General features: G+C 38.6%; 1 protein-coding gene across 1 annotated transcript in view; it reads left to right on the top strand.

Annotated features, from left to right (window-relative positions):
* Window positions 1–16,466, top strand: part of LOC111342801 (uncharacterized) — a 16,569-nt gene extending 103 nt beyond the window's left edge. The window contains exons 1-17 of the mRNA XM_022949918.2: window positions 1–203; window positions 1,275–1,311; window positions 1,772–1,822; window positions 4,206–4,285; window positions 4,840–4,944; window positions 5,476–5,580; window positions 6,219–6,264; window positions 8,382–8,537; window positions 9,560–9,715; window positions 10,382–10,528; window positions 10,853–11,017; window positions 11,980–12,088; window positions 12,554–12,609; window positions 12,876–13,061; window positions 13,733–13,802; window positions 14,262–14,421; window positions 14,739–16,466. The exon at window positions 1–203 is cut by the window's left edge and continues 103 nt beyond it. Of these exons, the coding sequence (XP_022805653.2) occupies window positions 102–203; window positions 1,275–1,311; window positions 1,772–1,822; window positions 4,206–4,285; window positions 4,840–4,944; window positions 5,476–5,580; window positions 6,219–6,264; window positions 8,382–8,537; window positions 9,560–9,715; window positions 10,382–10,528; window positions 10,853–11,017; window positions 11,980–12,088; window positions 12,554–12,609; window positions 12,876–13,061; window positions 13,733–13,802; window positions 14,262–14,421; window positions 14,739–14,879 (1,872 nt within the window). The 5' untranslated portion in view covers window positions 1–101 and the 3' untranslated portion in view covers window positions 14,880–16,466. The remainder of the gene's footprint in view (window positions 204–1,274; window positions 1,312–1,771; window positions 1,823–4,205; window positions 4,286–4,839; window positions 4,945–5,475; window positions 5,581–6,218; window positions 6,265–8,381; window positions 8,538–9,559; window positions 9,716–10,381; window positions 10,529–10,852; window positions 11,018–11,979; window positions 12,089–12,553; window positions 12,610–12,875; window positions 13,062–13,732; window positions 13,803–14,261; window positions 14,422–14,738) is intronic.
* The last annotated feature ends 5,228 nt before the right edge of the window (window positions 16,467–21,694 follow it).

The following is a 21,694-nucleotide window of genomic DNA, read 5'->3' on the forward strand; positions in this document are numbered from 1 at the left end:
TTGTATTGAGCATGAAGTGTTGTATAAATGATTTGAGGTTGATAGTGTTTTCCTTAACCGTTGTGTAATTGGTCATTGGTCGAGGTTCAGTGAATCGGAAAATGGCGAGCTGCAGCCCAAATTCAGCTGATTCTTCTGAATCCCCTGTAATGTCGATATTCAAAATGACAAAAGGTTCTGCCATGCTCAAGGTCAAACGGCATGTAAGTATTTATCGTTGTAGTTACCTAAGTTAAACATAACAACAAATATATATGAAATACATATATATGAACTGCGGTTATGAAACGTATATGTGCACGATCCTTCGCAGTAAAGCACTATTTAAGCAATAGTGAAAATTAGACCTGAAAAAAATTCAGGCCTGTACGGTTAAATAGTGCTTTACTGCGAAGGATCGTGCACATATACGTTTCATAACCGCAGTTCATATATATGTATTTCATGTATATTTGTTGTTTGATTTATCATCTACGGGTTTATGTCGCATTAATTTGATGGCCTGCTCCCAGTTGGCTTGTTAGCTCAATTGTTAGAGTGCTGCACTAGTATCACAGAGGTCAGTGGTTTGAATCCCGTACAGGCCTGAATTTTTTTCAGGTCTAATTTTCACTATTGTTTAAATAGTGCTATACTGCGAAGGATCGTGCACATATACGTAAGTTAAACATATTGCACGTCAATGAGACGGGGCAATTTACGATCGATAAGTTTATTGTCGCATTTCCTTGAATTATTAAGCGCCCGGGCGCTAATTTAAAATTTTGGCTTGAAGGAGGGGTGCTTACTGAAAGAAGGGTGTCTAATCGATGGAGGCACCTGTTAAGAAATTATTGACCGGTACTGATTTCGTTTTAGGTGAAGCTTAAAAAGTATTAGATAAAGGCTAGTACAGTGGCAGTATAGAAACAGGGTTTACTTGTATCCCTATTTTAGAAAGTGAGGGAGGAGCGGGGAAGGGGGGCACCCATTTGAGGGAGGCCATTGGTTTGATATTATTGCCAAGGGGGGTGGTGGACTGTTAAGGGGCGGGTTTTTATTAGAGCATGAGCACTTATTTGAGGAAATATGGTATAATTATCATGAATTAACAGGCTGTGGAGTAGCGCACCAAACTTTTTCCAAATTTCATATATAATCTCCCTTCTTCAACATGATAGAGGGGAAAAGTGAAATAATTCCACAGGACTGAAAAATTAATTGATAAATATCTTGAGACTTTATTGCCCTTAACTTTGCTACATTACTAAAACAAGAATCTTTCATTTTATTAGGGAACTCCTCAGATTAAGAAGTTTGTATTATCAAGAGGTACAGTGTGATAAATCGATTTATAGGTGTCTTTTGATTCTTTCAACACTCCAGCTTTAAACTTTCAACTCCCAAGATCTGATTGTTAATTCTCCCCTCAAGCTGCTTACACATTTCATTTTAAATTAGTTCCAAGAATTTGGTTTTAGATCAAGATAACAACTTCTACCTGATTAGTCTTAGTAATCTCATTACCTGTGCAGGACAATGTATGGATATTTTAAGGAGAAGTTAGATATCTTCTGCTTTGTGATGATGGAATTGGAGAATTTTTTACGATATGCTAACTTTGAATGATGAATACTTCTAACATAGCTTTTTGGTTGTCAGCATTAACTGTTGCGTGGATACTCGTTGAGTATATAATTAGTTTAGGAACTAAAGAACTCCATCCGTGTTTACTGTTAACAGAAACAATTTTAAAAAAGTTTTCCTTGTTAATGAATATCTACCATTGCAGATCTCTCTCATGTACAATGGGGAACTCCAAAAAATAAAGGGGAAAAATCTGGTAATCAATTTGCTTCTCTCTACTGATATGCATTAATTGGATATGCTTTATCTTGCACAAGCTTTCAACCCATTAATGTTTCTTTGAAATAGCCAGTCAATAATCTTTTTGTCTTTTTTTTTTTTTGGTAAATTGTGGGAAAGGATTGTGACAATATGAGTTGTTATCATGAAGTCAAATAAAACAAAAGTACTAAACACACAAGTTAGAGATAAATACATGCAGAAGCTTATCAACATGTTCTACACCCCTTGAAATGGTAAAATTTTGGCGCATCACCAAACAATTTTCACTTGTATTTCATATGTAAATTTGATCTATATGTGAAAGGTATGCAAAAAGCATCTAAACAGTAAGTGAGAGATTTTATAGCCTTATAGCCTTACTTTAGAGTGTTTTCACATACTTTTCTATCTTTTACATCCTCGGAGACCCAGGGGCTGAGTCGATTTCAAGTTAGGGCATGAAGAGCCCCTGGGGACATTGTCTTACAAGACTAGTTCCAAACGGTCGCAGTTGTTCTACCATCTGATTGGTGCCAGAAAATCTTTGTGTTTTTCTGCCCAATCAGAGTGAAGTGTGCTCTAGAGTCCTTTCGTGTGTTTTAACACGGACATACACCAGTAGCTCGGTTGCTCGCTATGTTTGTTTGGACCTTGCTACGGAGATTTGCTTGAGGTGAAAAGTTTCAGTCTCAGCACACAATGTAAGGGAAATCGATCAGATTGTCAGCGAAAATCTTACCGGAAATTATACTGAATACTTTCACAGGTATCACTAGAGAACGTGTTTTAAAGTTTGCGAGGTTTGTATACAACACGATTGTTGCAGTCATTGATATGTCGCTTTAAACGTTAAACGAGATTTAAGTTTAAATCTTTCTAGATTTTTTGCATAATTTGCTGTGACTGAAACTTTGCCAATCCTGTGAAGTTATTTTGTCGCACGGGCCACGCAGGTACATCGAGCAACTGGTACTTGCACAACTTTCTGTGCTTGCCAAAATCTAATCTCATCTTCGCTTGAAAAAAAATAAAAGCTAAGTGTGGAAACTTTTGCTTATTAGATGTGGGTAGATGACCCTGTACTGCTAAGCTGACATTTGCAATAAAGCATACCCGCCCTTTCCATCCAGTATTTCTTGGTCTTTGGTTTTGTTTTTCCCATGGAAAACAGCATCGGATCGATTCCCAATGATCAAAGGTATTTCACTTGGTCTTCCACAATCGACAGAAGAGGTGAAATGACAATGACCAAGAGACAAGAAGAGAATCCGTGACCTTCCTAGCTCAAGAATTTTAACACTCTCGGCAGCAGTTGAAAGATTAAACTCTTTCCAAACCCTTTTAGTAACTGCCCGAAAACATCTCTCCTTCGCACGATGTTCTCGTTAATAAGTTTTTGTTCAGATTTTAATTAGCTAACTGGAAACACAGCTAAGCTTTCTCTTAGCAATTGCTGGAGGTCGTCCACGAACTTAACGTTCTCTGCAACCTTGGCGGTATTGTGAACGACTTTACTATGAAGATTACATTTTGGCGCGCACAGAAAGCAGAAATCTACGTAGGCTAAAGCACCAGTTGCTCGACATACCTGCGTGGCCTGTGCGACGAAATAACTTCACAAGATTGGCAAAGTCTCGGTCACAGCAAATTATGCAAAAAATCTAGAAAGATTTAAGCTTGAATCTAGTTTAACATTGAAAGCGACATATCAATGACTGCAACCATCGTGTTGTATACAAACCTCGCAAACTTTAAAACACGTTCTCTAGTGATACCTGCGAAAGTATTCAGTATAATTTCTGGTAAGATTTTCATCAACAATCTGCTCGATTTCTCTTACATTGTGTGCTAAGACTGAAACTTTTCACCTCAAGCAAATCTCCGTAGCAAGGTCCAAACAAACATAGCGAGCAACCGAGCTACTGGTGTATGTCCGTGTTAAAACACACGAAAGGACTCTAGAGCACACTTCACTCTGATTGGGCAGAAAAACACAAAGATTTTCTTGCACCAATCAGATGGTAGTACGACTGCGACCATTTGGAACTAGTCTTGTAAGACAATGTCCCCAGGGGCTCTTCATGCCCTAACTTGAAATCGACCCACAGCCCCTGGGTCTCTGAGGATGTATCTTTTATAGCCTGCATGTGAAAGACTTGTGCTCATGTAAGGGCCTTGACAAAAAAGGTTAACAGAACTGGCCTCAAGTGTTAAACTCAGACCTTTTTACAGGGTGCCTGTGCAAAAAGAATCTTCTGTAACACATATAGTATCTAAGTGTATAACTTACTGACATTAAATATAGTTCACTCTTATTGCAATTGTTAATTGCATAACAGCTGCAACTTCACCTGAATGGAATTTATTAACCTTTATAGTGTTAACTGCACAAATGACTGAGCTGATGAAAGGACAAACGACCAAAGTATTTCAGAACTACCCTGTTCCACAGAGGGAGGTAACTGAAATATCAGTTTTAATGTACTCTTAGTTGTTAATAATTGACACATTGCCTCATGTATGCAAAGAAAGATTTAAACCTGTAGTGGAAGTTAAAACTGCAACCAAGTAATTTGAATGCAGACTGGTTTACTTTGTTTTTTAAATTTTTTTAAATTCTTCAGATCCAATCCTCTGAATCAATGCTAGGGCGATAAAAATACTTGATAAAGATTGACTATGTCGAGCACTTTTATTGTGATTGAACTGACCCACCTTTTCCTGTAAATTTTTTTAGTATACACAGTATTAATGATGTAGATAAAAGTCACAGGTTCAACTGCAATTCTTTTTATACTTCAGATTTTTTTTTTTTTAATTGGCTTGTTTTCCTTCTTCTTTCAGATAAGCTTTGCTTTGTTTTGTTTTGTATTTGTCCTTTCAGGAGTTTTGATTTCAAAGTAATGCACCTGTTTAAGGTGAAACTTAGTTCTAATATCTTTGAGAGGATCAGACCCTTTCTGGGCTGCTTAGGAACTTAGTCCGAGGAAAAAATTTCCTCTTCTTTTTCAGTCCATGTCTTTCTCTGTGGTTTACAAGATTGCTAGAAGTTTACAGACAATAGATGTTGTTTGTTTTGACAAACAGCAGTTTGATACATGGACATCAGGGTTACAGGTATGTTTTATGGTAAAACGATTTTTCAATGAAAGCTAAACTTTTTTGAAAGCTTTGTAAAACTATTTTTTAAAATAACTTTAAGACAGGCTTATATTAAGTGGCAACTTTTTCCCAAAATCTTTGTAACAAAGGATGTTCTTTAAGTGTAAGTCAAAAGATATGATTTTAGCCAAAATTATCAATGTAAGGATTCTAAGTATTCAGTCTCTATGTGCAATCTCAGAGACTTTACAAACATGTAGGTGTGTTGAAACAACTAAAAATAAAGCAACTTCCCCAAGACTCCACTTTCTTTCATTTTTTTTTTTTTCTAAAATTTGAGTTTCCAAACTCAAGCATGTAATTTTATGAGTGTGGTGTGTATGGTAGTTTTGTTTTCTTCCTCAGACTACTTTTATGACATGTATTAAACCCATTTCACCATCTTGCACTTTTTACTAGTCTTTAGATGGATGTGGCGATGTATTTCGTAGGAAAATGTAGTTTGATTGTTGAGTACTTACACTAAACAGTTGTTTAATCTAACAGGCCTTGATGAATGGCTTCAATGACAGAAAGGCTATTGATGAATTGTATAAAAGTGGAAAGTATGGAGATGACATAGATAATCATCGTGCACCACTATCAGAAGAGGTGGGTAGATGGTGTGATAACTCATTAAATATAGTCTGTGCTCAGTTACAATTCTTTTACACATGTTGATATAAGGCCGGAAAGGCTTCTTTATATGCACAGAAAAGAATAAAAAGAGAAATCTCAGCATTTGAAATTTTTCAAACAAATGCAATTTCCCCTTGATTTGGACCCTTTTTTTTTTCAGTCATTTGCTTTCATCAAACTGACATGAACTCTCTGTTAATCCTCTTTCCTTTTTGTAATATTTACCCCACAACTTGAAATTTTAATTAAAAACATCAACCGATAAACGTCGGTGACAGAACGCGGCTGATTGTCACTCCCAATCTTAAATTGTCATGGATATGAGTGTGATAAAATTTATGAAAATTTAATACATTTAGAGCTCTAACCTTCCCTAACTGACTACTCTCATAAAACAAACTAAATGTACAAAAATGACTGTTGATTGTGCAAGAATGTTAAAAACGTAATTCTTGATAACTCATTTCCCTTGGGAGTAGCAGTTCTACTGTACTTTGGAACTGCCCAACAACCTTACACTCCCTAAATGGTAGGTCATGATGTATAGTGTTAGTAATGTTCCTTCACTTGATGGAATAAATCGTTCAAACTTTTTTTTCATCACCCTTTAGATCCCTTTACAACTTATGGCTCCAAATGGACAACAGTGCAATGAAGGTATCTGTTACTAAGACTGTTGTATATGCCTTGCAGATTTGGTTTTGAAGACAGAAATGCAAATTCAGGCCTTGTCGGATAAATAGCACCTGTCAAATGCTCAATGCACTCAGCACTGCACCTGTTTATTACAAAGTCTTTTTGTACCATATTCTTTAAGCCAGATTTTTTGGAGTTAAACCAAAATCTTAACTATTTTGTTTTATTACACGACTCGGGCAGTCCGAGGGCCAATAACTAAAATCAACCAATCAAAATGCTCTATTGCCGGTCAATATTCTCCCAGTATTGGACCGGGCACTGTCCTGAATGGTCCGGAATGATACCGCACTTGTGTCCCTTTTAACTTCAGTCGTATAATAAATCTCTTATTAACCAAGCTTGCTCGGGACCGTACTGGAAGAATATCGGCCCTCGGTCTTTTTTGTACGGACCTCACTGCACTCGGTCCGCACTGTCAAGACCTCGGGCCGATTTTCTCCCAGTACGGCCCTCACACTTGGTTAATAAGATATATGTATTACTAACTTTGTGATTAATTTGTAGGTGAACGTGTTCAAAATCTAGTCATAAATTCTCACAAGTTTAAATTGTAAAAAGTGTTTCAATTAAGCAGTGCATTTAACACTTTTATCCCAAAGAGTGACTAGCATCTAACTTCTCCTTACAATATCACCCCTGAATCACACATCAAGGTCAGGAGAATCAAGGAAATGATCAACAACCAAAAAGCTGTATATGTGAACGATCCTTCGCAGTAAAGCACTATTTGAGCAATAGTGAAAATCAGACCTGAAAAAAAAAAAAATTTCAGGCCTGTACGGGATTCGAACCACTGACCTCTGCGATACTAGTGCAGCGCTCTACCAATTGAGCTAACAAGCCAACTGGGAGCAGGCCATCAAATTAATTCGACATAAACCCGTAGATGATAAATCAAACAACAACAAACATATGAAACATATGTGTGAACTGCGGTTATGAGACGTATATGAGAACGATCCTTCGCAGTAAAGCACTATTTGAGCAATAGTGAAAATCAGACCTGAAAAAAATTTCAGGCCTGTACGGGACTCGAACCACTGACCTCTGCGATACTAGTGCAGCGCTCTACCAATTGAGCTAACAAGCCAACTGGGAGCAGGCCATCAAATTAATTCGACATAAACCCGTAGATGATAAATCAAACAACAACAAACATATGAAACATATGTATGAACTGCGGTTATGAGACGTATATGTGAACGATCCTTCGCAGTAAAGCACCATTTGAGCAATAGTGAAAATCAGACCTGAAAAAAAAATTTCAGGCCTGTACGGGATTCGAACCACTGACCTCTGCGATACTAGTGCAGCGCTCTACCAATTGAGCTAACAAGCCAACTGGGAGCAGGCCATCAAATTAATTCGACATAAACCCGTAGATGATAAATCTACGGGTTTTGATTTATCATCTACGGGTTTATGTCGAATTAATTTGATGGCCTGCTCCCAGTTGGCTTGTTAGCTCAATTGGTAGAGCGCTGCACTAGTATCGCAGAGGTCAGTGGTTCGAATCCCGTACAGGCCTGAAATTTTTTTCAGGTCTGATTTTCACTATTGCTCAAATAGTGCTTTACTGCGAAGGATCGTTCACATATACGTCTCATAACCGCAGTTCATACATATGTTTCATATGTTTGTTGTTGTTTAACCAAAAAGCTATTGATTGTTAAACAAATTCTCCTTGTCAGCACCCTAGGATAGGTATAGGGATCAGTATGGAGAATATGCATACTGATGTTAGCGCGGTAAAGGGCTAACCAAATTCAGGTAATTACATGTACAAGACACAACATAGGCTGATCAGAAGAAAAGGTAATGTTACTAGGATCAAAAGAACTCAGAGTTAAACCAGGTACTACCTGAAGCATGGAATAAAGCGAGCAACAAAGGCATGTTTAGTTTTAGCTTGTATCTGACTGGTCCAGTGGGTTTATGAGTTTTCTGGGAAAATTACAAAGTTCAAAAATTAAAGCAAGTAATCATAGAACTTTAATTTGACAGTCAATTGAAATTTCTCCTTGCAATAGTGATGTTACATTAAAGAACATTGGTGCCTTGTTTTCATTTTACAGATGCTTGTGACCTGTACACGTGGGGTAATGGCTCAACAGGAATGTTAGGACATGGAGAAAATGCTGAAGAGAATGTACCCAAAGTTGTAGAGGCTTTGCAATCAAAGGATGTGAAAAGAGTAGTCTGTGGAACCACTCACACTGTCGTGTTAACAAGTAAGTGAGACTACATGAACAATGCAATACCTACCTACCCCCCCCTACAAACACGCACACCAGCCATACTCCCACTCATTTATGCTAAGGAAGTTTTCAAAGTGTTTTTCCCACCTCAAAACATCTCCTTAGAAGAAAATTGTTCTTCAGAGGTAATAGCTGCCATCTGACATTATTGCAGCAATTGAGGGCAATTGAATCCTCCGCCATTGCTAAACACTATAAGAACATGCACGGGACAATGCCCTAGGACCTGCTAAAGCGTTTCGAAGTGCTTAAGAAATGCAGAAACAAATTTGACTGCTTAGTGTACGAAATACTTTTTATAAGAGCGTTAAAGCCAAATCTTAACGTGCAATCAGACTCCATTCGTGCGAAAGTATTTCTATAATATTTTTATGATCTTCGCACCCTCTTATGTTAATTCTTGGCGCCAAAAACGCTTTATATGTTGCAATTTGCATGATCGTTCATATTTTCCTTGATAATGGAGTCATGACTACTCCGAAACGTCGGATTTTATCGTTCGTTTTTACAGTCTTATGTCAATTGAAGGCTGGGGAGAGAAAGAAATTCTTACCAAGGGAATGAGCGACGGTCAACGAGAGTGAGAGGAGAGGGGGTGGGGCGTTAGAAATAACCACTTCCCACCGTCCACTCTAACTCTGGATTAAACATGGCCGGCCGATCTGGACAAACGATCGCGAGCTTGTAACGTTAACATGCCCTGATAAGACGCATGCAGGCTACCTCCTTCTTGGAGCTGTAGTCTTTCATTTCGGAGCGCGCATCCATTGGTTAGCGATTTTTACCGCCTAAAATCCGCTTGCTGTGAAGGCCGTCCTTAACTCAGTGCAGCATGTGGAATCACACCCTTTCTCCAAATTTCCGCCGTCACTGTGAAAGTACCATCTGCTGGCCCTCGTTCGAACATTTTTAATGGAAGGCAGAAAGAGCAATACTCAAGTTTTTTATACTTAGTGGAGCTGAAAAATACTTTTGTTTCGCTTTTGGTTTTTCAGACGAAGGAGAAGTGTTTTCTTGGGGTTCAGGTTATGGTGGCAAGCTTGGACAAGGACATCTTAGAGACAGATCGACTCCGCTCAGAGTTGCCGCATTGAAAGAGATGAAAATGACAACAATAGCGTGTCACGAATTCCACACAGCAGCAGTTTGTGGTAAGATAATAGTGCGTTATTAAATTGGGGCGACGCAAGGGGACTCAAAAAACGCAAGCTCAGGCACAAACGTTCACACTACCAAACCACAAAACAAAAAGATAAACAAACGACTCTAGCCTGGAGCAGTTTCCAACTCATTGTTGAAAGTTGTTTTGGATCCGTGTAACTTGTATTTGTGCCTTTGCTTAAGCAGCATAAAACCAAATAAACAAACATTTTTCCAACTGAGAGCCGAAAGGTGTCTGGAATAGTTTTGATTTGTTGTTGTGTCTTTTAATCACGCCAAAAATGAAAGCAAAACAAAACAAAAAGGCTTCAGCTTGACGCAATTTCCAACTGAGTGTTGAAAGAGTGAAAGTTATCCGGGAACACGGTTGTTTGCTCTACTTCTCTTTGCGATTGGTCAAGAAAATTCGCTCTATCCTTTCAACCAATCAGATCATTCGCCTTTTCCCGCGCTTTTAGACTTCTAGCTTCTAGTTGACTGTTTTCCTCTCGATTTGGAGCGATTGCATATGGGCGAGAAGAGACTGGAATGAGTCTGAGTTCTCTTTGCGTTGCGCTCCTTTGTTCTGATCGACAGTTGTGATTGTTGTCGTTTTGTTCGTTAGTTTTACGATATTCTGTCGATTGGCTGACAAGACTTTCCATTGGTGTCCACAGCTACAGGAGAATTATACACATGGGGCCAAGGAGGTCCGAGGCTTGGATATGAAAGTGCTGCAAGAAAAGAAATACTGCCAAGATTAGTTGAAGGACTCGAAGAACACAGAGTTTCACATGTGGCTTGTGGGCTGGCCCATACTCTAGGTAAACTGGTGGGGAAAATAGCTCTCTATTTATCACGTTTTCAATCTCGAACTCCAACGGAATCTGAACAAATATCATCGATTTCTTCAAGGGTTTGCGTCATTATATAGGTTTCAGTGGCTTTGCTTTGCAGTATGCCTATTTTCCGTCAAACTTTGTTACAGACAACTGATTTTCCATACGTCCCCCCCTGAAAACTGTACAATCCCCCCGAAATCCTCCCCCCTCCTCAGTAGACGAGAAATAATGACTGTTCCCTGGATGCCTCAAGTTGAACAAACCGCAACGAGAGTTATTGAACAGGAGTACGTTTTAAACCCACAGTTTGTACAAAGAACGGACAGTGCTTTGCCTTCGGCGACAACGAGTTTGGCCAACTGGGAATCGAAGGACCCAGCATAAGTTATGAGCCAATGAGAGCACAGGAGCTGGAAAGTCATCACATCTTGTACGTGGCGTGTGGCGCGCACCATAGTGCGGTGTTATCCGGTCAGTCAAGAACTTTTTGTTTGTATTTTCACTCGCCCTACGGGCTCGTCAGAACACAGCACAACTCGTAAAAATACTCAGCGATACTACACAAACGTTTAATAAGATATATTATTTGCTAATAAGATTTTAGAAGTAGTTCAGATGTTCGCTCAAAACGCAGCCCATTCTTTTTGGTTTCTTAATATTTTGATCTTAACGCGAACGCGTTAGCAGAATACAGCATTCGTTTATCTCAATAACTAGTCTACTCCGTGTCATGTTTCCCCTATTTATTGTGGGAGATTCAAAGCCTTCGCGATCAGGAATTTTAAACTCAAAAAACGCAAAACGAATATCTTTTCGGGGCTGCAATTTACAGGCGTTTTTTGAGAAACTGGCCTCTAGACTCATTATCCTGACAAATTTTGCTTATCATTTTTGTATGTTTGTGTTTACGAGTTGTAGAAGATTTTAGGTCGGTAACCGAGATGATCACGGTGTAGTCTTTCATACTGGAGAATTTATTTTCGTTTAACGAGATCTTGTTTACAAAAATAGACGTCTTGATAATCATCCTAACCCGCCTTCTCACTTTGAGTATATCGAAATTGTCGAAGAGTGGTGAGGCAAGATTTCGGAAATCGATCCTGCCCTATTGACTGTGCGTATATCAAGAGACCCTTAAAGTGATGAAGTTTTTTGGCTTGCAATATTTTGAGACATTTTAGGCCCGTGAAAACCATCGTTAACTTAAAGGAGATTACTAAATATTATTTTGGTAAGACAGAGATACAACAACGATTCCAGAATAACGTAAGAAGGTACCAGAATTTCCAAGGATGGCAGCGATTGAAACGGATTGCAAATGTTAAACTTGGGAACATTTTGGCACAAATTTTTTTTTCAGTTTTTTTTTTTTTTTTTTTCAGAGGCCATAACTGTGACTTGTTTCTCTTTCTTTACGTCATATCCTGTTTTAGATACTGGATGTCTGTGGACGTGGGGTGATAACAGATCTGGTCAGCTTGGAGTGGAAAATTTGAGCTTCTCGTGCAATCCAATTTTGTTGTCAACATGGCCAGAATTAAGGTGACTTATAAACGTTGAAAACCTTCGAACTCGTTCGCTTGGTACATTATGGTTCAAAGTGAAGTGCATGTAGAAATTGGTTGTAGTTTGAAAGTATTGATTTATTTTATGAGCGTCGCATGGCCTGAACGTTGAATCTGTGGAAAGTACGGAAGTGAATGGCTTGCATTTGCCTCAGTGAATTGCACTGATTTATTTTACTAATTAAAAAGTTACGGTAAGAAATGTTAACGCATTTCGCACCTTTGTGCGAGTTGTAATCATAAATCGAGACACTAAATACATGAACAAACAGGATGAAAGGATCGTAATTAAGAAAAAAATCCCAAAATCAGCTCGTAAAATCAATTTAAGAGTTTTTGAGCTGAGATTCCCCTAAAACGAATTCTCTGGAGTGGCAGCGTTGGAACTAATGCGAGGTTCAGGTTTATTTTTCCATAAATTCCAGTCTTTTGCTTTTCACAGAAATCAAGTGATCATTGATGTAAGTTGTGGAGACAAGCACACAGTGTTCTTATCAAGTGAGTAAGTCTATTTTACCCACACGCCATAGCTTCTTCTTCGTCCCCCCCCTCCCCTCCCCCGCTCTTGTATGTATAGACTCTTAGGTGAGAAACGTGTTCTTCTCTTTCTACTTTAATGCTTCGCTTCATTCGCTATAAATGTCCTGGAATAGATGGCGACTAGTGCAGCTCATTAGAATGTATTTGTGATTGTATGCTGTTGAATTTAAGAATATGTTGTTTTTGTTTTTTGTTTTTTGTTTTTGTTTTTGTTTTTGTTTTAGAAAAAGGAAAGCTGTTTGGAATGGGTGACAACACCGACAACCAGCTCGGAATAAACCAGAAAAACAAGTCTGGAGAGACAATCTCAAGGGTGAATGTTCCCACCCGCATTCATTTGTCAGCTCACTTCAGAGCTTCCAAACCCATACAACTTTCGTGCGGAGCTTCTCATACAGCCGCTGTTACAGGTCAGTAAGATCACGGGTTTATTACGAATCAACTTAACGGCCTGCTCCCAGTTGGCATGTTAGCTCAATTGGTAGAGCGCTGCACTAGTATCACAGAGGTCAGTGGTTCGAGTCCCGTACAGGCCTGATTTTTTTTTTCAGGTCTGATTTTCGCTACTGCATAAATAGCGCTCTCTACTGCGAGGATCGTGCATCATACGTATTATTCTATCAGAACAATTTTTTTCAGTGGAATATCGAAAGTTATCCAGGATTACTTTGGTTTCCGTCCACTTCTCCCTTATTGGTCCGGAAATTCGCGCCATCTTCCAAACCAATCAGGCGCGTAAGCTAATCCGATAACGAAGCGGTCACTGGCGTTTTTCCGCCCTACATGCAGTTTGCTGCTTTTATTTGAAGTCCTCATTGGCTCCTTGTAATTTTTTTCCCTAGTTCTGATTGGCTCTTGAGATTAGCTCGGTTTTGATGTTACAACACTCAATCAAGAAGCCTTCTATCCTTGCTACAGTAGAAAACTTGATTTTATGGGGGGTGGGGAATGGGGGGAATATGGGACGAGGGGGGGGTTTACTGAGCTACGTGTAAGTTTGCATTTAAGCTTTGGCAGTATAATGTGTACAACGGAGACAGATGATCAGGTGTGGTTTTTCTTAATCCTCTTTTATTTTTAGAATCAGGAGAAATATTTACGTGGGGAAAGGGAAAGGCAGGTCGCTTGGGGCACGGTGATACAAGAGACAGGTGCGAACAAAATTATCATTCTCTTCGACTTTTTTTGACATTTTCAAATTTGTGGCAAGGAACTCCGTCTCAATATATTTGACCAGTTTTCTTACGCTTTGGAAACGAACTGCTCGTTTTCAACTTGAAGGAGACTTCAAAAACAAGAGTTGACTAAGATGCAAAAACACAAAGTGGAGATAGTAAAAAAAAAAAAGAGCAAAGATGGCTTAGGATGAAGGAAAGATTGAGACAACAGATTAAGAAAATAAGACAAAAGCAGCCTGAGAAAATCAGCCGTCCTTTCGCTCCCTTCGTTTGCCTTTCTCAAGCTAAGACAAAAGTAAAAAAGGCACAAGCAAAATGTTTCAAGGCCTCTTTCTCTCCGATTTCTGTTGGGCGTCGCCTTGTAAGTGAGAATTTAAAAAAATCGGCAAACTTTGTTTGAAATATTTATTTTCACTCTTTGTTTTCCGGCAGACCAGTCCCTTGTGAGCTGGACATGGATGGCAAGCGAGTCCGTTACGTGGAGTGTGGTAATACACACACAGCATGCCTTGTCACCAGGGCTTGGGTCTCAGAGGATTTGGTGAAGAACTGTATGGCATGCAAGACAAAGTTTTCATTGGTGAACAGGAAGGTACGGTGGCCCTCAGTGGTTCCTTATCCTTACAATATCAATACTTTATCTAACAAGCGGATGTTGAGAATAGGGAAGCCCATCGACCTCAGAGTTTTTTCCTGAAATGTCACCAAACCCTCCAATTAAAAAGATAAAAAAGAAAGAGAGTGTGTGTAGCAGATACAAGAGAGAACAGCCAGTTACGTCAAGGGAGTTATTTGCACCCCTTTCCAAGATTAAAAACGAGTAAAATTAGGCAAGCAAAATAGATTTGGCCAAGACATTTTTGTAAAGTTTCTTCTGTCTGTTTTCTTTTCTTTTTCGTAAATCTACAGCATCACTGCCGCAAGTGTGGAGGCGTTTATTGTGCTTCGTGTACTTCTAAACGAACTCCTGTTCTCCATCTACCTGGATATCGCATCCCTCGACGAGTTTGTGACAGATGTTACACAGTTCTTCTAGACGACGAGACGTGAGGTTCTCCTAAAAATTGCAGCCTTCAAGTAAGGCAAATAAGCACGAAAGTTTGTCTTCGAGATTGAAGTGAGTCCGCAGTCACTTGTCGTCATTGACGCTTTTATGAACACATGATGTACCTGATTGATTAGCAACGGATATGTCTGGACAAGAGCCAGGAAAACTGGGTCGAGTACATGAAGTTGAGGCTCAGTAGTGATCTTTCTTCATAGAAAAGGAAGATAAGCAATTTTTTTATTCTCGTGAGTTGAAAATCTTTCTTTGGTATTTCTTTTCTTTAAACCAGTTCCTTTGCGTGACAGGACTCCGTCAAAACTGTATTTTAAACAGAGTACTTTGTTTTACAATATTTTGCCTGTGAAGTTTGCCTGTGAAGTTTGCCTGTGAAGTTTCCCTGTGCGCCTCTACTTCATGTGCTAGAAATAATTTCCGTGGCTTGCGTCATAGGCAACCCGAACATCAAATGAGTGAAGCAGATTTAGGAACAAATTAAAAAATCAACGAAAATATCGAAAAAAGATCGGATTAGGCTGTTTTCAATGTAAATGTGTAAGTGTACACGGTTTTCAATAACCACATTTATCATTTAAAATTCCGTCAAACTCTACTATGTTCAAACCAAGGAAATCACTACTGGCTTCATGGTATTTTTTTCAGTGACGGAGATGTTCAGCAGTCGACATTTCACCAAAAACATCGCATTTGGCAAGAATTATAGTTTGTTTGATTTTATCATTATTATTGTCATTTTTTATTAGTATTACTAACCAAAGTAAAATGCTACTGAAGGACAACTTTCAACGACTGATATTATCATTTGAATTCGTCGAACAAACTTTTTTCCTGCTTCTTTCATTACCAAATATCGCTCTCTAATCTTGAATCAAGTTATAAGCGCATACTTTTATCGTATTAGAAGTAAACACTGAAAACTGGGCAATATCTCTTGGGGAATATCACGGATATTTGGGGCATATCCGGTCCAATGAATATTTTAGACCAATCGGGTGCGAGCAAAAATCTTTGATGGATTATAGTTAACAACTTTTCACCAAGGTGCAGGTGGATATATACCTAGCTCCGAAGCGGCTTGGTAAATATCCACTGCTAGCTACAAACACTGAGGTGAAAAGTTGTTTTAGTATATACTAAAACAGTGAGATAATATACCACAACAACAATTATTCCGGCAACGATTACAAATCCCGCGCGAATTGCTCGAGGGTAAACAGCAAAGGATATCCGGAGTTTGAGTACCCAATCAGAGCACGCCTTCAACACTACCTACTGTTTTAGTAGATATTAATACTAGATATTCCTCACTGTTAGCTGGGATCTATTCCATCATGTGACGTGTTTATACTATGCGCGGAAATGAAAATAGTTGATGGATTTTAAAGTGTTTTCAAAATAGGTGCGTGGTAAATCATATCCGTCAAGACGCCGACTGAAGTATTACCTTTGGTGTTAAAAGGTAACCATGGGAATAGCTTTTACAAATTCAATTAGAATGTAATCTAATAGGAATATTTCTAAATTGTTCCTTTGTAAATCAATATTTTCAATAAAATTATTAGATTTGTTTATCACAGGATGTTTAACTAAAACATAAGGGCTCCTTACTGTAAGAGATGCAGGACACAATACAACAAACCTTCACTAACCGGTTGTTTTCTTTGTTGTCATTTTCCTCATGCGTTTTTGTTTTCTTTTGTTTCATGGCAACGGCGTCTTATACACCAAGTAAGAGACAACATAAGGGTACAATGTAGTATTGGGGCGCTTTAGAGCTAGAGTTGGTATGTGCATAAACACCCATTGATTAGAAATCTCGGGAAGTTCATTTGGTTTTGGGTGCTCTATTGTAAAAAATAATCGTTTATCAATAAGGGCACTGGATTAAATAAAAAACAGTATTTTTTATTTACTCCACTGATGCTTAGTCGCCCTTGTTTGATGGCTGAATGAAAAAGTTCTCACTTGTGGGCTCCAAAATACGTAGCATTTTGAGAAAAACCGGCTACCACTGTCATCAAGACCGAAAAAACAGGCTTATAACTGGTTCCAATCCGAAATTTCCAGTGAGTAAATATCAAATACCCCGCGAGTAACAATCCAAACTGGGGTGAAAGTATGAAACCAATAGGAAAGATGAAACAGCGAAATCGCCTTTCAGGAAAGTCTGAATAGTGAACTTCGAAAAAAACAAAAAAAGAAGGAGGCAAAAGCCTGATTCTTTGTATCAGATTTATTTATAACTATTAATATTACAAATTAAGATAAAAGTGGACCAAATATCGAAAAAAATAACAAAATGAAAAATAGGCAACTCAATGAATTCGTGACTTTCAATAATGATATCATGAACATTTGAAAACAGAAAATTGAGGCGATTACGTTACTCACTTCTCAGGTTAAGTTGTGCTGTGACGTGTTGCTTAGTAAGTGTCAGTCTCCATGTCTGTGCGTTCGGTTACTCATCAACGCTGATATGGATTCATTGTTAAAAAAAAGTGACGCATGCAGCCAGAGAACCACCCAACATAACCCACAGCGTTTGAATCGCTCTTGATACAGGTGACGGAAAAAAGAAAAGAAAATTAAAAAAACAAAACAAAACAATACAAAGCAAAACAAAGCGAAATAAAAAAGAAAAAAAACAGGAATAAAAAAGTAAAGTAAACGAAAAAGAAACCAGAAAAAAGGGGGGGGGGGGGGGGAAGAAAAAGAAGCGGGGTTAAATTGCAAAAAAAAAAAAAAAAAAAAAAAATTCAAAACTCATATTACAAAATTCCTAAAAATCCTAAGTTAAATTTGAAATATTGACTACCTAGAATTGATAAAAACACCTAAAAAACCTACCTACCTAAAAATAAAATAACAAAACAAAACAAGAGGCCTCAAAAGAGAAAGAAAGACAAAAGAGAGAAAAAGGCTAGAAAAACAAACAAAAAAAAGGGTGAGCGGCTGAAGAAGTAAAATCTTCAGTTACGTGCAGTGACTCTTTGACCACTTACGTCACCTTTATAGCAAATGATTCTAAATCAGCGTATCTGATTGGACGAAAACAAAGCCATTTGAATTGAAAAACGCAAACTATTACTCCACCTTAGATCTATGTGTTGTCACCTTAGAAAAAAACAGCGTAATCGATAAAAAAGGTTTCAAATGTCCTTCTGAAAAGAAACCTTGTCAGCTCTGCTTTTTCTTCCTGAACCCTGAACTTACGATCATATTACATTTGCATAAGAAATACTTCTAAGCAATAAAATACAACGAGAAAAGTTTCTTACGATAATAAACAAAAATATTTACAATAATAAAATCTTATTAATTCATAATAGTTATGTACATGAAAGAATATTTGACAAATGAAGTAATCTCACGAATCAAAGGTAACATCTAAATGATTCTCTTCGAGAAAGGACTTAATGAAAAATGAAACTGCCGGCTTAAAGTGATCTCGAGATTAATAGAATTACGAAGGAGTTTTTAGTCATTTAAACTACATGCCACAATATATATATTGCTCAGACCCGTAATAAGGAAATGCTTGTAAAATCGAAACTGCAAAAAAAAAAAAATAATAAATAAAAATAAATAAATAAAGGAAAGCAAAGAGTAGAATTAGCCACTGTTATAATGGCTGTATCTTGAATTGATAAGCATAATTAAAATAATCTGTGACAAACTCTCAACAGGATTCTTACCAAGAGAGGAGAGAGAGTGCAGAGAAGCAAAGGCTTTCAAATTCAAGAAAAATGCACGTTTCTTACTTTTCGTGAGTTCTGTTTCAGGCCATATTGGTCAACTTGAGGATAACATCCAGGACATTCTTCTCCTGAGCTTTGTGTTCACTTGTTTTCTTCCAGCCTGCCGCCAAAAAAACCAGAGACTATTAGTTCTCCTGATAAATCGTTGCATCGCTCACCATATAATGGCAGACAAGTCTAAGATTGCATAAAAAAAAAAAAACAAGCATGGGTGACGAACCAATTGTTGAACATTACAAAAATAAAAACTTAAGAATCATTATCTTGAGGAAATAGTCTATAAACTTATTCTTACCTTTGACTTCAAACAGGCATTTCAGGTCCTCGCGTAAGAATTTCAAACACTCCTTTCGGTTTTCCTGTTTGGAACTAAATACAGCGGGGAAGTAAGATAAAGCACTGGCATGACTGAAATACATTACAAAGAATCAAGGTCCAAATTTAACATATTCGCTTTGGTTGCTGAGTAAGTCTGCACATCTCATAATTGGGCATTTTGACCCGTTCCCAACTATCCATCATTGTTTTAAACAACTTTTTAAATGTAAAAGTGTACTTACAGGGTAAGTAACTCTTGTTTTCTTCGGTCAAGATCAGAACCGAACTTGTTAAGCGCCAACCAGTCAAGCGATAGGCTTTCAAACTCGGCCTCACAATCTAAAAAGGGGAAAAATACTGCTTTGAATTTGTGTTTAGTTAATTACTCATGCATCACCCTCCATTTGGCGCGAAGGTATGTCTGGATATTTGTTTGCGAATTTACCTTCTTAGAATGAAACCTTTCCTGGAACATAGCGCAAGGAAAACTAAGGGCTTTGAAACTAGAAAAATTTCAGTCAGCTAATTCCCGAGGTTAAACGGATTCTGTGAGAGGAGGTCACGAGTTCATCTTCCATTTGACGAAGGTGAACCTTAGAGAAAAAGCTGGGGAATTCTGAGAGTGGCTCTCGTAAATGACTGTCAAACAAGAAATGGCCGTTTTTCTGTATTTTCGTTACCAAAAACAACACCTTAAACTTCATCATTCCCATTCAAGTTGCAAACTATCAACAGAAAGTTTTATAAAACTTTATAGAAAGACAGTTTTATAAGACCTTTTAGACCAAAGTAGCTACGGCACATTTGAATTTGCTCCTTCAGTTCGTTTTAAATTATAAACTATGATGCCCTGGTGTTCGGCACAGAGTTAGCAAACGAGTTGTTTTTCTTTTCCTTTTTTTTTTAATTAACCCATGCAAAAATAAACCAAAAGAAAACTAACCTTCAGTGTCCATTGCTTCTTTCATCTCTAATTCCAATTTAACCATCACCTTTTGCAAAGAAAGCATCTCGCTTTCGACAACCTGAAGTTCTGCATCCACGTAAATGGCCAACTCTGGGCACTGATTACTTGTACCGAAGGCTAAAAAACATTTCAGAAAATACACGTGCTCAGATAATGAAAACAGGAGGAGAATATATGCACGTTTCCATGAAGTTGATATTGAGCCAGTTGAATCCATATGAATGATGCAAATCAAACTAGTGGTAACAATTAAGAATATTACTAAGGTTTACTAGCGCAGATCGTATGTTTCTTATGACTATTTTCGTGGGTTCAGTAGATGAAGATGCTCTACTTTACAGTACTTCAAGTTTGCGCTCATTAAGATCTATTCTGTGGTATGCTTACAGAACAACTTACCAGAGCTGTCTCCACCCTGGCTCTCTTCCATAGTACTTGCCTCCTCTGAAGGTGTTGGTTGCTTGAGAATTGGTCTCTCGTCGACATCTGTGAAATCTTTGGCAGTCGAAGCATCAAGGTTTGTTAATCCGATACTTGCAAAGTCATTATCCTTGGTTGTGGAAGGGGCATCGACCGAAGAGACCTCCTCACCAGAAGGGAATGACTGAGCCCTTGAGTCACCAGCATTTTTCCGGTCAACCAGTCCTTCGTTGGCAGCTAAGCCTAGCAGTGCAGTCTTCATGTTTAACTCTTCTATTGCAGCTGTGTTCACCACAAACTGAATATCTTCCAATGATGAGACAGACCACATGTCAGAAGTTTCGGTCGACTCTAAAATTGAGGAACCACCCCCCTGAGGAGAGACCTTGTTGCCAGAAGGGAATGACTGAGCAGAATCTTCTCGGTCAACCTGTTCGACCTTTTCATCCCTGGCAGCTAAGCCTAGCAGTGCAGTCTTCATGTTTAACTCTTCTATTGCAGCTGTGTTCACCACAAACTGAATATCTTCCAATGATGAGACAGACCACATGTCAGAAGTTTCGGTCGACTCTAAAATTGAGGAACCACCCCCCTGAGGAGAGACCTTGTTGCCAGAAGGGAATGACTGAGCAGAATCTTGTCGGTCAACCTGTTCGACCTTTTCATCCCTGGCAGCTAAGCCTAGCAGTGCAGTCTTCATGTTTAACTCTTCTATTGCAGCTGTGTTCACCACAAACTGAATATCTTCCAATGATGAGACAGACCACATGTCAGAATTTTCGGTCGACTCCAAAATTGAGGAACCACCCCCCTGAGGAGAGACCTTGTTGCCAGAAGGGAATGACTGAGCAGAATCTTGTCGGTCAAACTGTTCGACCTTTTCATCCCTGGCAGCCAAGCCTAGCAGTGCAGTCTTCATGTTTAACTCTTCTATTGCAGCTGTGTTCACTACAAACTGAATATCTTCCAATGATGAGACGGACCACATGTCAGAAGTTTCGGTCGACTCCAAAATTGAGGAACCACCCCCCTCAGGAGAGACCTTGTTGCCAAAAGGGAATGACTGAGCAGAATCTTGTCGGTCAAACTGTTCGACCTTTTCATCGCTGGCAGCTAAGCCTAGCAGTGCAGTCTTCATGTTTAACTCTTCTATTGCAGCTGTGTTCACTACAAACTGAATATCTTCCAATGATGAGACAGACCACATGTCAGAATTTTCGGTCGACTCCAAAATTGAGGAACCACCCCCCTCAGGAGAGACCTTGTTGCCAAAAGGGAATGACTGAGCAGAATCTTGTCGGTCAAACTGTTCGACCTTTTCATCCCTGGCAGCCAA

Source organism: Stylophora pistillata, chromosome 12 (assembly GCF_964205215.1).
Source record: "Stylophora pistillata chromosome 12, jaStyPist1.2, whole genome shotgun sequence".
NCBI classification, from domain to species: domain Eukaryota; kingdom Metazoa; phylum Cnidaria; class Anthozoa; order Scleractinia; family Pocilloporidae; genus Stylophora; species Stylophora pistillata.